The 17,573-nt window shown below is 46.9% G+C and overlaps 1 protein-coding gene across 1 annotated transcript in view; it reads left to right on the forward strand.

The window, feature by feature from the left end:
• LOC144143615 (uncharacterized protein C05D11.1-like) overlaps positions 1 to 17,573 on the forward strand; it is a 174,603-nt gene that overhangs the window by 126,160 nt on the left and 30,870 nt on the right. The window contains exons 14-17 of the mRNA XM_077675456.1: positions 574 to 676; positions 7,678 to 7,811; positions 11,357 to 11,623; positions 16,962 to 17,125. Of these exons, the coding sequence (XP_077531582.1) occupies positions 574 to 676; positions 7,678 to 7,811; positions 11,357 to 11,623; positions 16,962 to 17,125 (668 nt within the window). The remainder of the gene's footprint in view (positions 1 to 573; positions 677 to 7,677; positions 7,812 to 11,356; positions 11,624 to 16,961; positions 17,126 to 17,573) is intronic.

Here is a 17,573-nt window from a genome sequence, read left to right on the forward strand (position 1 = left end):
GTAATGGAAAATTGGCTAATGTGATATGGCCTCCAATTTGAATGTCTGAAATATGTCAAGTAGAATATCACATCTCTGCCTGCCTCGCTTTGAATAATGACCTTTCACTAGGCCAGGCTCCACAAGCAACATGGCTACTTCACTTTGTTCCATTTCACTGCTTGTGCTTCAGCCTACCATGTAACAACGACCCTTGTCCACTTCCCTCCACTGACTCGTTTCTTTTTTCTTTTTTTCTCCCCAAATGATTTGAGGTATGGTCTTCCCCAAAAAAGTTTCCCCCTGGGAAAGCTGTCACTTTTGAAAACTGTCTTTGTTTTGGAGGGAAACCCTGCCTCATTACTTCTTTATTGGGGGAGAGGGCAGCCCTGAGCTGATGCTGAACTGAGCGGGTGGGTCCATTAGGATGTGTAGCAGGGAAGTCAGGGTGCCCTAGAACAAGGAACTTTTGCTTACATCCGGGCAAGCTGTTTTCTTGTACCGTGAGGGGAAACGTGTTCAGAGTTCAAACACATTGATGTCAGGGAGTTGAAAATTAATCCAAAAAAGTCTCTTTTTTTTTTGTCCCCTCAGCTGACAGTTGTGTTCAACACAAGTGAAATTAGTCAGGAGCTCCGGATGCACGTGCCACTGTTCCTGGAGCTGCTTCACGAGTCACCAGTGGTGACTGCAGAAGGTCAGTGGATGCATGCTCTCAATTGTTTTATGGTGAAGAGGGATGGATTCGGGGATTCAGGCACCGACATCTCGTGCACATTTGCGCGTTTGTTTTTCACCTCAATCAAGAAATGGCCAGTGCTGCCTGGAATCAAGCCCACAACCTCGGTCCGGCATAGTATAGCAATGCTCTAGCTGCTGAGGCAAGTAGTCGGAACTTGATTCATCGATTTGAGGCTACTGGACTTTTTTTTAATGGCATCACCAGGGAAATCAAATTGGTGTTTGTGGCAGAAAAGAAACACTTCTTGTAGGGCTAGTGATGTCGTCAGAGTGGCACCACATGTAACCACAAATGGCGAAGCTTTACTTTTCACAATGCATCATTGTGGGGGATGAAGATGATGCCTGGTCACTGATTCCAGTTTCATTCATAAATGGTCACAGGAACATGCCTTCCACACCCTACCAATATGTATGCTTCAATTCAGGGTATGTCCTGACACTCATGGAGGAACAAGCATTGCCTTCTCAGAAGAGCTATTATCGCAGCTGTTTTGTTGTGGCCACAAAGCAGACACGGACCATGTCTGGGCTTCAGAGCCACGCTGCTGATTCTGCACTGATCTAAATTACAGGGGGAAGGTTTCAAGAACAGGGTACAGATTGCTATATGTACATGTGGGCACTACAGAATTGGGCAGTCTCTTTGGGCAACCTTATTGGGCGACCTTTGCTTTGACGCAATCTAGAAAATCCATGTTCCGACATGGTACCAGACACTTCAGAGAAGCACATGAAATGCTGAATATACAACAGCTGCACATATACAAATTTGCATGAAATGTATGCAACGAAATGCACACAAATCTCCATGAATTTCAGAAAACATATCTTTCAATGAATGATGAATTTCAATTCAGAAAAATAAAATACAGGTTACCCCGTATTAGAACAAACTATGGCTTTAGACCATGCGTTACCTCATTCCTAAATTCGTAAATGATAATGCAGATATCGGCAAGATTATCAAAACATGCCCTCCAAATCCCTTCGTGAAGATTACGAAAATACTGTTTCGCAAAATCTGTATTTTGACATCTTGCATAAGAAGATGTGAGCTATTGGCATCCTTTGTTGTATATGTACCTTCCTTTTTTGTGTAAATAATTCCCTCTGAATTTTGGTGCTTTGTAAGTGATGCAAGCACTTTTTTTTTTTTTGCTCATTTACCAGTTGTACTGAATTTTCCATTCTGCGTCTTGTAACTTTGTGCTGCTGCTGATGTCTGTACAGGGAACAGAGACCCAGTCAGGAACGGGGACCCCGTACCCTTAATCTTTCTTTGTGAAAATAGAGTTATACTAATGATGATGAATAAACTTTATTGGAGACCAGGTGCTGATGTTAGGGCACCCGCCCGGTGGGAGGCTTCCTTAGTCCGGGATGCCTTGGGCTATGCTGGCCATCCGTGCCCTCTCCACCAATCGTCGCTGGTGTGGAAGGTCGGAGCTGGTCAGCAGCTCCACCCACTGCTCATAAGTAGGGTTGGGGTTAGGGGTGAGGGAAGGGGATTGCTGGCACTCCCATACAATGTGGTACAGGGTGCCTGGGTGGGAGCAGGAGTTGCATGTGGCAGGGTATTGGGTGGGATACATGGCATGTAGCAGGGTGTTATGTGGGTAGGAGTTTGTCTGTAGGCGCCGGAAAGTCGTAGCTTCATCGCGAGACAGGTTCGGGTGGGGGAATGGGTATTTGCGACGCTCGTTCCTGTAGTGGGCGAGTATTTCGGCGTATGTTTGCAGCGGGGTGGGCTTAACTGTTGCTTCCGATGGGGGTTCGTGGCCCTCGTGGGAAACGGCCCGGTGTGAGTGAGCGCGGGCAGCGACGTGTGCCGCTTCGTTACCCCCGAGGGATTCGTGACCTGGAGTCCAAATTATTTGCAGTTCTGGGAGTAGTTTCGCTTGTCGCAGAATTTTCAAGGCGGGTTGTGATATGCGTCCTTTTAGGTAGTTCCTGCAAGCGGCTTGGCAGTCAGTAACAATGGTTAAAAAGTCTTGGCCTGTTGTGGCGGCAAGGGCAATGGCAATGGCAACCTCTTCAGCTGTTTCGGTGGAGTTGGTGAAAACAGACACTGCAGCGAGCTCAGTTCCTCTGGCATTAACCACGCTGGCGGCTTGTGCAGATTTGTGGGGGTATGGCGATGCATCTGTATATCGGGTGCAGGGGGGGTGGTGGTATTGATTATAAATGGTGCGGGATCTTGCTGCTCGGCGTGCTTTGTTGTAGGTGGGGTGCATATTTCTTGGGATTGGAGCAACGCGAATGTTTTGTCGTATAGCCAGAGGGATGCGAATTTTCTGGTCGTGGTTGGGCGGTATAGAGTATTGAAGTTTCAAAAGCGTTGCCCTACCCGTTGGAGTTAGTTTAAGCCGCTGTATTTGAGAAGTGTGGTGTGCCTCTTCGATTTCTTCCCATGTGTTGTGGACGCCAAGCTGCAGGAGTTTAGTAGTCGCTGTCTTGGGAGGGAGACCCAGGGCTGTCTTGTATGCTTGGCGGATCGCTGAGTTAAGTTTAAGGATCTCGGCTGGTTTAAGGGTTAGATATGGAGCACCATATGCTATCCGGCTGCTGAGGATGGCTTGTATTAGCCGAAGCGTGTCGGTTTCTTTGAGGCCGAAGCGACGATGGGAGACGCGATGTATGAGGTGCATGAGCTGTGCGAGGGTCCGCTGTAGGGGGAGGATCGTTTGGGAACCTGAGCCATCCTTTGGAATGGTTAGTCCCAATATACGGAGGTAGGGGACGTTGGGGACTGGCTGGTTGTTGATCTTGAGTTCCGGGTCGGGTATATCTTGCGCGTTTCTCCTGGTTGTTCTTTTGCTGAGTGTTAAAAGGGCTGATTTTTCTGGAGCACATTCAAGACCGCGGGCTTGGAGGTATTGCTGTGTCACATCTATTGCAGTTTGGAGGGCCTCTTCTTGGGCACCGATGGATCCTGTAGGGGTCCATAGTGTCAAATCATCTGCATACATTCCATGTCGGAGGTTGGGGATCTCTTCCAGAAGTGGTGGGAGGTCCTTCATTGCGATATTAAAAGGTAGTGGTGAAATTACGGAGCCTTGCGGGGTCCCCTGCGGTATGGTTGTGAAGGTGTCCGAGCGGAGGTGCCCAATGCCCACTGTGGCGGTACGGTTGGTGAAGAATGCGGAGAGGTGCGGCCGAAAACCGAACATTGTGTGAGGAAAGTAATTGTTGTCTTCGATGTGGGGTGAGAGGCGATTGTGGACCATATGTTCAAAAAGTTTTCCTACGCAAGATGTTAGGGAAATAGGTCGGAGGTTCTTGGGGTTAAGTGGCTTTCCGGGTTTGGGGATCAGTGTTATGTCTGCGTGCTTCCATTGTGAAGGCAAGGTGCCTGCGATCCAGTGTTCGTTGATGTAGTTTAGTAGATTGTCGAGGGTTACAGGATCCAGATTACGGAGGAGTTTATTGGGAATTTTGTCCTTGCCGGGGGTAGTGTTCCTGGTGAGGTTGTGCAGTGCAGCTTCCATTTCAGTTATGGTGAAGGGTGCATCGAGTTCCGCATTGGAGTGGCCGGTATATGGTGGAAGTATTATGGCAGGCTGTGACGGCGGCGCTTCAAGGGGCCGTTTTAGTTCTTTTAGCAGGTCTTGTTCAGTCCCTGGGTGGTTGTGAATGAGCCGTCGTAGTTGGTGTGCTGTAGACGCTTTCGATTCTTTCGTACCCATTAGAGACCGAAGTAAATGCCAGGTGCGGCGGGTTCCGAGAGTTCCTTGAAGTCTCTCGCAAAACTGTGTCCAGTTTTGCCTGCTTAGTTGGTGAGCGTATGCTTCTGCATCTAGCGTGATCTGGGATATGCGGATTCGGAGTTTTCGATTCGTTTTCTGTTTTTTCCAGCGTTTGAGCAGTCCCCTACGGGCATCCCACAGGTGGCGAAGGTGGTTGTCTACGACAGGGTTTTCCTGTGTGAGTGGGAATTCCTTGGTGTGCTTGCCCATTTCTGTAAGTAGTGTGGTGGTCCAATCTTCCAGATTGTGGATTGGATCCGTGGGGCAGTGTTCTCTAAATTGCTTCCAATCGGTGAGGCGGGCGGTTCCAATGCGTTGATGAGTATTTTTATGGAAAGGAATTTGTAGCTCTATTATGTAGTGATCACTCCCCAGCGTTTCTTCCAGACACGTCCAAATGGCGTTCTTGATGTTGTAGGTGAGTGTTAGGTCGGGCGAGGTATCACGGGACACGCTATTTCCAATGCGGGTCGGGGTGTGTGGAACGTTGCAGAGATGAAGATGATTTTGTTGGATAGCTTCGTATAGTTGACTGCCTTTGCGGTTGTTGCGAGAATATCCCCATGCCGTATGCTGCGCGTTAAAGTCGCCTAAGATTACTAACCTGTGTCCTCTAGTGCACTGTCTTGCTTGCTTGAATAATCGGTCAATTTCAGCGAGTGGGGCGGTGGGAGGGCTGTATATGTTCAGAATATAGAGGCTAGGTAGAGTCTTTTTCCGAGGGAGTATTTCGACAAAGGTGTAGTCAATGGTTGTAGGGAGAGAGTGAAGGTGTGCTGTTTGGTTGGTTCGTACGAGGATGGCTGTTCGTGCTGTGGAGTTCGTGGCGTATGTTGCATAATCTCGGAGAGTTACTGTATCTGTGTCGGTTTCTTGTAAGGCGATGACATCTGGAAAATGTTGCTGGGTGAGGGGAAGAAGTGATGACTTTTTGGTACAGAAAGATCTACAATTCCATTGCCAAAGTATTATGGAGGGTGGGGATGTTGTAGGTGCATTAGGTGTAGAGGAAGCGGTAGTTGGAGTCGCCATCATTTAGAAGGGGGCAAGCTTTACCGTCGAGCTGGAAGGTAATGAGCGGTGTTTGGGTTTCTTGTGCTTGTTCTTTTTGGTTGCTTCAATTGCACAGAGACGTTTGTCGAGAACCTGGATTTCGGATCGGAGTTGCGAGACCATATCAAATATGAACCGCTTGAGGTCGTCTATAGTTGCAGTGGAGGCGCCGCCAGCGCGAAGTGAGATAGATGGTGTGGAGGATGCTGTTTCGGAGAGGGAACTGGAATGTTGTTGCATTTCAGCTGAAGGTGCGGAGTTGTTAGCAGGGGGTGCGGTGTACGACGTAGATGAGGCTGTGCTTTCTGAACAAGAGGAGGATTGCCGTTGTATTTGGGTGCGAAGTTGCTCCAATTCTTGTTCGAGGGTGGCGAGGTGCTTTGTATTGTCAGCGAGTTGAGTACGCAATTTCGCGTTTTCTTGTTCAAGCGCGGTGTATCGGGGGTCATTTATGGGCGTGGGGGGTATTTCAGCGTGAGTGGGTAAAAGTGGGGACTGTTCTAGAGCAGTGGGTGATGTAGCGGCCACAGCTGACCAGCTCACCTGGGCTTGGGCAGGGCGCTGTCGTGGTGCTTGCGGAAGCGGTGACCGTTGCTGATGACCGTTGCTGACCGTTGCCGATGAGGAGTATCGATGCGCTTGCTCGCTGAGAGCCCGCTCCCGCACTCGAAGAGGTGGAGGGGGTGGGCGCAATTTCTTTCGGCACTCCCTGCTAGCTGTAAGGTGATTAAGTCCGCAAAGTTGGCACACTGGTGTGCAATCGTGATCCGGTGCGGGGTCTTTTGCGTGGCACTTAGCACAGGTAGATGTGTCCGGGTTTGGACACACGTCTCGCCGGTGGCCCAGTTCACCACACAGTAAGCAACACTGGACTGTCGGTCGGTATGGTCTGCAGCGCGTAAGCAGGCCGTAAGCTTTGATGTAAAACGGCACGTGCAGGCCTTCAAAGGTGATCACTGCAGAAGTAGAAGCTCCCAGCATACGAGCGTCGATGATTCTCGGTCCTGTGGTAGCTATGATGTTGCTCAGCTGTTCTTGCGTAGTGCCTTGGTCTATGCCATGGATAACTCCTCGAACAGTGCCCGGTGGGGTTTTTAGGTATGCCATTACTTCGTAGGTTGCAGTGCCAAGCTTGCGAGTGTTGATTTGCCGCAATGCTTCAACGCAAGCTTCATCAGGCGTGCTGACTACGACGAGGTTCTGCCGCGCTTGCGGTTGCGTTGTAACTTGGGCGTGGAAAATGCGTTCGGGGATTCGGCTAGCTTGTAGTATGCTTTGCATAATCTGGCGATCCTGCCAGGCTGCAACACGCAGACCCGAACGCGGTCGGAATATAATTTTGTAGTCGTTATCGGGGAGTCGGGGAGAGGGCGGAGTGCGAGCGGTAGTTGGTTGCTTACTTGCTTTTACGGGGTGGGCCGGTATACTAAAAAAAAAAAATGTGGGCTGTAGGTAACAGCAGTGGTTTAGAAATGCACAAAATGCAAAAGCATGAAACAGCATGTGATTTCGTGCACTTTCTGCACAGCTTCCAGACATTTTTGTCATATCATTTGTGACGTCACAGATTGGGCCAGGCAGGCTGCTTTGCTACCACTGGCAATGGCCAGTGCTTTCAGTTCCAGTTTTTGTCGTATGTTGCCTTTGTTTACTAGTGCTATCGAAAGATTTATCAGATATAATGTGCAAGATACCACTCTCTTACCACTGGAAATACACGTGCAGTCAAGCCTTGGTACAACAAAACAGGTTTAATGAAGTATTAGATACAATGAAGTAATTATGATTCCCCTTGAAATTCCAATAGAAGCTGGAAAAATTCGAGCTTTAGTTATTTTTGTGCAAGCAAGCCATTTTTTGAGGGCAAGTAAAAGTTGGCAGCCATAAAAGGTGTTGGCTTTCAGTTTAATAAAATTCAGCCTGTAGTGACCCTTTCGAGGGATTTTGCGCGCTCTGAATTACTTTAGACCACCATGAGGATCTTTAACAGAAAAAAAAAATGCATAATTCATGAAATTGCTCTCCAGCCTTGTGCAATGAGTGAACTCAATAGCAGTAACTTCGATACTAAAAAACTGCTGTTTGGTACCTGAGATAAGGCTCAGGGCTTGGAGGCGGTGGCCGAGGTGTGTGTGCAGTGTTCTCCTGTGTGCAGGACGCATGAGCCACGACGAGGTGATCAACCACCTGGAGGCCGACACCATCCACATTGGCACCAACGTGGGCCTGGAGGGCAGCTCGCGCTTCTTCGCGGGCTCCCACGCCCAGTGCGTGGTGCTCTGCATGCTGGTAAGCCCTGGCCCTGTGAGAGTTCGGTAGTGCCTGAACGGAGAGACTGAACGGAGCTGGACGGTCGCTTCAAGCATGACGCAGCGATTTTTTTCTGTAGAATTTTCATGTGGACTCAATTAAGAAATCCGTCTGTTCATCTGTTCATCTGTAAAGCTTGGTGTGTCAAACTGTTGTCGCATGCAAAAATGCTTTAATAAAAGGCCCTAACGCATTGATATTTTCACATCAGACTTGCCCCTACAAAAATGTCTTCCTAGTAATGCATGTGGGTATAGTTGTGAAGTTGACTTTAAAGGCGCTCAAAATATAGCTCTCTCAAGAGATACATAAGGTCTTATGTGGGGTAGTTAATATTGGGTCCCAGGGCCCTAATATTTTTATTAAGACCTGTAAGTTGTCCGTAGAAAACTGTCTTCCCAGCAATGCATTTGGGTAATATAGTAGTGAAGTAGTCACTAAAGGGGCTTAGTGTGTAGTGCTTCATAGTGATACATGACGTTTTATTGAAGTACTGTATTTAATATACAAACAAAACCTCTTATATTACATCTAAGACATCTAGGAATGTCTTCCCAGCAATGCATGGGGGTATAGCTGTGCAGTCAACTTTAAAGGGGCTCATTGTATAGCAGGACTGCTTGCGCATTTACCTAACAATTCTCACTGAGAAGTTTCTGAAATTTTGGTTATTCTGTTCAAGGTGACTTATAATTTTTCACTGCCTTTGGAGAAACAGGCACTTAAAAAAACTACCCACTTGACACAGGAGCTTATTTCCAGATCAAACTGTTAATAGTAGATAATAGGTATTTAACAGCTGTCCGTGTTTGGTAAGCGTAAAATATCTGCTCCCACCCCTGCATGCTCTGTACATGTGGATTCACTCTGGAAAAAACGATTAGGCTTTACCTGTCCTACCTGTGATGAAATTCCTTCTCCACGCAAGACCAAGAACTATTTTCAGAAGAAAAAAAAAAAAGAAAGCAGGAAATTTAATGTAGCTATCAATTTACAAAATATGTGCACCTAGGATGCGAAAGATGGTTGTAGTTTATACAAAGATGTTTTCTAAACACTTGTTTTCAGGTGGAAATTTAAGACTCCTGTCCACTCTTTAAAAGGCCTTGAGTTTGAAGTTTATTTATTTAAACCAAAAAAAGATACATATACAACCGTGTATATATATCAAGTTTCAAAATAATCGTGTGCGGGTTTTATGTCATTCTCCTCTTTTTTTCTCTCTTTCCTTTTTTTTTCTTTTTTATCTGTCTCCTTCAGTTTTGAGGGTTGCTAGTCTGACCAGTTTATGGGGGGCAGCAATTGATTAGTTAATTACGCCACCATCTCTCTCTCCTCCCCGCCCTCCCTCATTTTTGTGTATGTGTGTACAAGGTGGGCGGCCAATTCTTGCGTAGTTCACTTCTGTCAGGCTGGGTCTACCATAGGGGAGCTTCTATTTGACATGAATGAGCCCACAAATCAGGAGAGGGTCATGACTGGGTACTGCATGGGACATTTCTATCCGCAAAGTTGTGTTTTTCAGGGTGTTCATTTGTGTTGATCGTGTTATTTTGGCACTCAGAGACGTGTGGGTTACAAGGGCTGTACTTTCCAACAGCAGCAGCGTTGTGATAGCATCATGAAACTGCTGTCATTATCAGCACTGTATTACACGCACAGTAGGAAATGAAGTATCACATTGAAGCTTCATATCTCGTCTCATCTCCTGTTTGTCATGGCGGCAAATAACAACTCAGCAGGGTACAAACACGATGCCTTTTTAATACTATAGTTGTACTTCGATCACTTCATCAAATAAACAAACTAGTGCTGTATCTAGAAACCATGTCGAGCCAAACTTAAAAGTTAAGCACAATGAAGAAAAAACTGTACCAAGCAGGCTATGGCGTAACATAGAGGAGGCTCTTTTAGAATTGCCACGTAACCCTAGCGTGCTTGTTTTGTTTAAATGGTACATTTTGGTTAATAACTTGTAACCCCCTTTCCTCTTGATCCCAAAGTGGTGTAATGCCCCTGTCACACGGGCATTTTAAATCCGGATTGAAGTGAAGCGGGATTTAGTTTTAGAGCACGCCCGATGCACCGCTGCTGCTACAAGGCACATTTCAATCCAGATTGAGAAATTGCACTCACGTACACCAGATGGCGCCAAAAAAAGCATTTTGCAGCTGGCGTCGGGTAACCGTGCGCAGCCCTTGCCAGTGTCAGCCGAATTCGCAGCCGTGCCATAGCCATCCGTTGTAGCGTAGATGTTTGTAGCAGCAGGTTTGGCGCTTTGTGTTGCGGTCTGTGAGTACTGCTTCTGCGATGACGGCTGGCTTCCACCTTTATATTCGTCCTAATAGCAACAGTACTGCAAGATGAACTAACAAAAACTGGTGTACTCGATACAGCTGTCGGCAGCCGGGGCGATGCCATTTTTGTTTTTCGGGTTGGATTGACCCATGGTGTTGAGTGTGCAAGTGCAAATTTGTAAAAGTATGTGTACATAACTGTATATAAATATTATCATACACTTGTTTGAGTTAAGTTATTAAATGCAATTTGTGGCGTTATTTGAAGATGTCACCTTCTATGGCATCACTCAGCAGGGACAAGAGTATCACTGCTCCCTTCTTATCGTGCTTGGAAATGTCAATCGCACTTGGGGAGCCAGGATTTGAGTTCGAGAGGCATCGGGCTCAATTGCGATTGAAACTGGCCGTGTAACAGCACACGATCTGTGTTGAGCTCGAACCGGGTTGACTCAATCATTATTGAAGTTGCCTGTGTGACAGGGGTATTTCATTGAGACAATCACCGACAAGTTGGAATGTGTTTTGGGAGGTGGGGGAGACAAAAGGTGTGTTTGGGTGAAACCACCCATGTTTTACCTGGGGCCACCTTCAGTTGCAGTGCCCACTGTGAACAGGTTTTGGCTGTTTGGTCGAGCCACTCCTAAAAAAGCAGCTGGTGCAGGATGGTTCGCAGAGCTGGATGGCCAGCACTGCCACAAGACAAGAATAGCCACTTTGTTGAGACTAATCTCTCTTAACAAAGGGTGAGAGACATAGAATGCCTCATGTGGGACTACCGACCCGTAAGCGATGCACTGCCCAGGCCAGCCAGAAGTCACTCGTCTAAAGTAGTACTGGAAAGGCTGGCTAATAGGGAGTGTAGGCAGGAGTGGCAGGCACGGGTTTGGAATAGTGCAGTTGGAATGGTGCAATTCCCGCTTACTAACGTTACTGGAATTGAATAAACCAGGGTAGGCTGTTCGAAAAACTTCAAAAGTTGCAGCTCACCCTGCATTGCCCCTAATTTTCTTGCGGCTTTATAAACAGGAAATTTCGTGAAACAATAAAATCAACGGCATGCGCGTGCCTGCGAGCTTGGTACTGCCATCGCTATGCTTCATGTGGTGCCAGAAGGCTGTTCTGGGTTGTTACCGCGGTGCACTGCAAGGGGCGCGTGTTAGCTCACAGAGTGTGGTGCGAAGTGGGAGTGGGCAGGGCCTGAACCTGTTGTGTTTCGGGTGGCAGGTGGACCGGGAGAAGTACTTCCGGGCGGTGCAGTGGGTGCACGACCTGCTGTGCGGCATCGAGTTTGAGCCGGAGCGGATCCAGGTGGTGGCCAACAAGATGGCCAAGGACGTGGTGAAGAAGAAGCGGTCGGGGGTCAAGATCACGGGCACCCTGATCCGCAACCTGTGCTTCCGCCCCGAGAGCAACCACTCGGCGTACAGCATGCTGCGCCAGCAGACCTTCCTCTACACCATGCTGCGCACGCTCAAGGTGGACCCTGCACAGGTGAGGCGCAATGTGGAGCGGGTTATTTTATTATGTCGACTAGCCGAGGTTTCTGTCTTTTAAAAAACCTGCGTTCAGCAAGAGTTCCCGCATGCATTTATCTTACATTTATGTATCCCTGCCTCCATGTTTGTTTCAGAGAAACATTTAGGCAAAGTCCACCAACCCCGTTTCATGATTTACAATTTGTGATATCATGTATCATCACGTATGCACTGACCGAAGTGCCATCATGCCAAACGCACCAAACGCATTGACCAAGGGTCGGCCTGCAGGTGCCATTGCTAGCAAACTAGGGGTAAACAAGTGGGCTAACTTTGCACGTTCATGAAACTTGTACTGGCAGCTACAGTACTCCTGGTTTCTGATGAAATGCCCTACTTACTCTCACAATGGTCGTACTTGCGCGCATTCCCCATGTGAGTCATTGAAAAGTTTGTCTTTCCCCGTGCAATGATCGCACTCAAAACTGACCACAGTAATTGCCTGCAATGTTCTGATGGATGAGGATGGCATATAGCCATCGAGTGTCATCTGTCATATGTTGCAGAAACTACACTTTGCACCGCAGAAATAGTAGCACCGCAAAAAAAAAAAAAAAAAAAAAAGGAGGCATTTTAGAGGCACAAGAGTTAGGCTTCCACTGGCATTGTGTGCCTCATGTGATTCAGCGCTGTTGGCATACTTGCGTGGTTGGCTGCACTTAGCCGAGGCAGGGACTGGCAGTGTGCCCAATGTTGAAGGACTTCCTATTCCGAGACAGTGCGAGTCAATCCAATAGCTTCAACAAACACCAGGTAGACTGATGGCTTCCCCTGGTGCACTATGGAGCCATGAGCCACAAGATGCTCGCGCTCGTTTTGTGTTTTTTTTTTTTTTATTTCTCCACTTAGCACCCTTTCATTTGAAAGCTGTGTTCCACGTCCGCACACAGTACTTTGGTTCCATCCACTGCTTATAATGACAGCTTTTCCACCTCATGGGGCTTGCACCTTCTCATCAGGTTTGCACCTTTACAAAAAGGGAGAGAGAGAGAGAGAGAAAATGTTCCAGCACCTTGTAGTGATGTCGGCACGTGGGCAGGATTGAGGTGAATGCCCTTCACAAATCTTGGTTTTGTGACGGTGCTGAATGCAGGCTACGACTTTTCCTTCGCTACAAACAGTGGCAACATGAAGAGCTGCGAGCTAGTAACAACAATACCGTTGGCTCTCCGTGGGGGCAAACCAGGCAGTTTCTGCGACATGACGAGCTACTCCTGAGTGGATTCCTGTTGGGAATAATTTCAAGTAGTTTGTCAAATAGAAGCATAAGCTACAATTTATGCACATAACAGGCGTGTACTATCGCGCCCAATTTGACTCGCAACAGGCGAGCGGCTGCCGCAGCGGCTCCCCGGGAGGCGGTGGCGCCTTGCAGCGAAGCAATCAAGAAGTAAAGAGAGAGGGGTCAGCTGTTCCGATACCCATCGGCATCCCCAGAGTGCTCTGTTGCTGGCTTCTTTCCTTTGCGGCTGGTATAAATTGTTACCTCAGAAGTCTTCAGTGTGGCTTACCGCATCGCCAGCGATAAGTTTTATCACTGGCTGCAATGCTCTTATGCGCATTTTCGCAAGCCTTCCAGTTTGGCAATAATAGGGCGTCGCAAAATATCGGTAACGTTCAATCTTCCACACAAATAAAGATATCTGAAACACTGGCTGACCGCATTTTTTTATTTACTGCTTCTGCCTCGAATTCTGACAATGCCTCATGGTACGAAATGCACTATTATGCTTTCAGCTATGTCACTGATGGCCACAGCGCTACTATGCTTGCCTTACCACAATGAAAACCTATAAGTGCCGTAAAAAACAATATGCTAAGAATAAAAGAAAATATGCATGACGCTATCTTCCAAGGAACCGTGATCGCCTACTGCTTTCTATTGGTCACAGCGTAACTTTCACTCTGAAAAACGAGAGGAGAGCACAAAGCACTGATGCCAGTTTTTATACGCCCCTTTCAATGCCCTTTTCGGCTGCATTGCTCTTTTCACAGCAGGCCGCACCATGTCAAGAGTGCCTCACAGTGAACGTGTGCACATTGTGGAATTATGCTTGAAGTCTTATACGCAGCGAGAAATCGCTGAATTAACTGGCCGATCAAAGAACACAGTGAACCGCATTATTCAGGCTTATAGGCGGATTCAGGCTTACAGGCTTATGGGCGAATTTGTGACACCCCTCATGATCGTCGCCCCCGCGTTACCAGCGCCATTGAAGACGAAGTTTTGGTCACCGCGGATTATGCTAATCTGTTTGGCACTGCGCTGCAGCATGCTCAATTTGCAGGTGTTTCAGCTTCACTGACTACTGTGAAAAGAAGGCTGGCAGAAGCCGGACTGAGGAGCCGTGTCGCCGTGCAAAAGCCTCTTCTATCCAACGACAACAAAGCAGCACGTCTCAGGTTTGCGTCTGAGCACAGCACCTGGAGCGTTGACGACTGGAAGCAGGTGGTGTTCGCGGACAAATAGACGTTTACCACAAGATGGGACCAGAAACGCCGCATCTGGCGTCTTGTGAACACTCGCCACGAGCCGGAATACATACAAGAAGTGGCCTCAAGCAGAAGGACCACCGTAAACGTGTGGGCCGTCATGTCCAGAGATGGACTTTGCGCACTACACCGAATTGAAGGCTCCCTAACTGCAGAGAAATATTCCGAATTCCTAGAATGTGTAATGATCCCATATGCCCTAGACGGCCCCATTCCCTGACGGCGATTACCTCTTCCAGCAAGACCTGTCCCCCCGTGCACACCACAGAAAGTGTCAAGAAATTGTTAGCTGACAGCGGTGTGCGCCAACTTGAATGGATCCCTAAAGGTGCCGACGTGAGCATTATCGAGCCTGTATGGGCAAGGATAAAGGTAGCGCTGTCGAAGGAAGGACTGCATAGAGCATCGGCGGATGATCTGTGGCACGTGGTTGAAGCCGCATGGAACGTCATTATGGAGGACAGAGGCTACGTGGAGGGTCTTTATGCATCGCTTCCATCTAAAATCCAACGTGTGATCGCTGCTAAAGAAGGCATGACTCGATACTGAGGCACCATCAACTTCGTCCTTATAAGGTTTTTTAAACAAAAGCTATTGTTATTGCATGTTTTTTGCTTTGTTGCTGCCTCATAACGAACAGACATGTAACGGCATTACAGTGGCGCAGGTCAATAAACTCTTTCAGTTTCAATGTGTTAACGCTGAATTAATTTTGGTGAGTTGAAATTTGTAATGAATATCTATAGGTAAATATGGCTTGTGTATTTCCAAAAGTGTGGATATCATTAAGGCAAAAGCCTTATTTATATCGTCGTTCCGTCAAGTCCTTGAGCGAAAACCGGTCGCCAATACCCATTGCATAAAAGTTCTGAACACCTCGAGCGAGTTCAAGGCAGTTAAAGTGGACCAGAGCATGACGGCACATGAGTGGATGACAAGGAGAATTTAGAGTTGTTAAAGTTAAGAGCAATGAAAGCGAATTAAGGTGAATCAAAGTAAATTAATAGGAGCGAAAGTGAATTATGATTGATCAAAGTGGATTAGGAAGGATGACAAAACAAAGATATTATTGGGAATTAATATGATTCGAAGTTAATTTAGAGGAATCAAAGTGAATGAAAGGGGATGGCTAAGTGAATGAACGTTATAAAAGAGAACAGGAGGAATCGAAGGGAAATAAAGTGAATTAGGTGCCTGACTAGGTAAATTAATGGGAATTAAACTTAGTTAAATTTATTGAAGACAGATGACTATGAGACAGAAGTGAATGAGTCAGCAAATTAAGAAGGATCACTAAAAGCAAATTAAGTAGATGACTCGATGGTTTAAAGGAGATGGCGAACCGTAATATGGTGGATGAATAATCAAATTAGGCCTATAATAATGGCTAATATTTAATTCGCTAATTTAGGAGCCTATTTAAGCATACAAATTAAGGTGGGAAACATGGATGAAAAAGCGATTTTTTGCGGACTTTAATATAAGGGTTGTCGGTAAAATATTCGCGCAAGAAGAGCAAGAAAGATATGTCTACGGTGGACGTGAATGCGGAAAAAAAAACGTGCAACCAAGTAAATCACGCGGATGTCTTTAATGCAGTGGCACTCGGGCTTTCACTTTCAAGTCGGCTTAAGGATAACATAAAGGACAGTGTCAATTTTTAAGATGATCAACAACAAAGCTTTTTTAAAAATACGTTCCATAACAATAGCCGAGCCACACCGTTCATTTCGCGGTAATAGCGACGAAACCACCACGCGTCACAATTCTGGAGTCGCAAGGCTGCGCCAAGCTGAACTACATCGGGCAGCTTCATGCGCACCGCATTCGGAGCGAGAAATGCAACAGAGCACTCGGGGGTTGCTGTTGATTATCGGAAGAGCGGACCCCCTCTCTCTTTACTTCTTGAGTGCTTCGCTACAAGGCGCCACCGCCTCCCGGGGAGCAGCTGCGGCGGGCACTCGCCTGTTGCGAGTCAAATTGGGCGCGATAGTACTTCTATTACAGCGCTGAACATCTTTGGAAATTAATTTTTTAATTATGTATGTTCACACGGACTGCCACGAGATTCTGTACTAACTATTCAATTTGGACTCCCCGCAAATAAACAGTTGAAATTTTACTTTACACAATGGTCGCTGCATCAGTTTCCCTGGAAGAGAAGTGTGATCATTATGCGAGTAAATATGGTATGTGTAACCTGTTTGTGGATGGTGTGAAACCTTAGTTCAAGGGTGACACGTATTTTGCGTTGTTTCGTTGGAGTGCCCCTGACGGTGGGGCAGGGGTTAGTGCTACCAGACAATTGCAGGTTGCTAATACATACCAAATGACTCCATTTGAAATTGTTAGTAAATGGTCAGGCGTACTTTTTTCCCAGGTGTATTCGTCCTATGCCTCTTGGTGCAACAAGCTTGTTATTAGCCCTTGTTTCTAGTTCAGTTGGTACACTTGCTGAGGTAGGCATTGCCTGTGTTCAGGCAGGCAAGTGTTTTGTGTGTGGAGATCTTATGCGTGGAGCAACTTTCTCCAAGCAGAAGCTACGTGTTACAACCTCAAGAAAACGCAAGCTACACGCATCATGTAATTGTAAGTTTTTGAGTGGAGAAAAATGCCTTTTGGTCTGTGGAGTCATCAAAAGCTACTGGGCTCCAGGCTTATTGCTTTACATTTTTCTCTCGCAGTAAGTGGGAGTGTCGATTCTTTGCTGTTTTTGCACGGCTTGGAAGACTAGTCCGTCGCACAATAGCGGCTCTCTTTTAGAAGTTGACACTTTTTGGCCGGCCTTTGACTGCCGGCAGGTGGTGAGGAAGCTGATGAACGTCAAAGAGTTCCTGACCCGGCCTGAAAACGTGACAGTGCACATGGCAGCCAACATAGCGAAGCTGTCGCAACTCGGTGATCTTCGGGCTCCCTGGCTGAACTGCCTGAGCCACGTGCCACAAAGCCCATGTCCGGTCACGAGGTACGTGTCTGAAAGGGAGGCCTGCCTTGATGCCATACTTGAGCATAAAAAAGCCCTCGATTGAGCCAAGGGACGAGATTTCTAACTGCATACTCATTGCACCCTGCACTATTGTATATTTTGCCTTGGTAGTATAGAAAATGACAGTTCTGGGCCATTACTCTCATTACGAGGCATTCAAAAAAATATGTTTCAAAGAACAATGCCTTCTATGCAATTATTGTGTATTCCACTATCTCAACCTTACAGGAAGTTTGGTTTGATCTTTGTATCAAGTTTTGGTACTGTCACCTATGTAGTGCAATGCTAGAGCAGCAGCAGGCTTTTTCCCTCTCCCATTTTCAAGGTTATTTGAAAATGAAGAGAGGTGTCAGAACAATATTTATTCATTGTAGCTTAGTCAGACGTTCATATTCAGGTAATAATCCTCTCTCTGTTCTTGTTTCCT

The sequence above is a fragment of the Haemaphysalis longicornis genome, unplaced genomic scaffold (assembly GCF_048455015.1).
Source record: "Haemaphysalis longicornis isolate Haplotype H1 unplaced genomic scaffold, Haemaphysalis longicornis Haplotype H1 scaffold_1, whole genome shotgun sequence".
NCBI classification, from domain to species: domain Eukaryota; kingdom Metazoa; phylum Arthropoda; class Arachnida; order Ixodida; family Ixodidae; genus Haemaphysalis; species Haemaphysalis longicornis.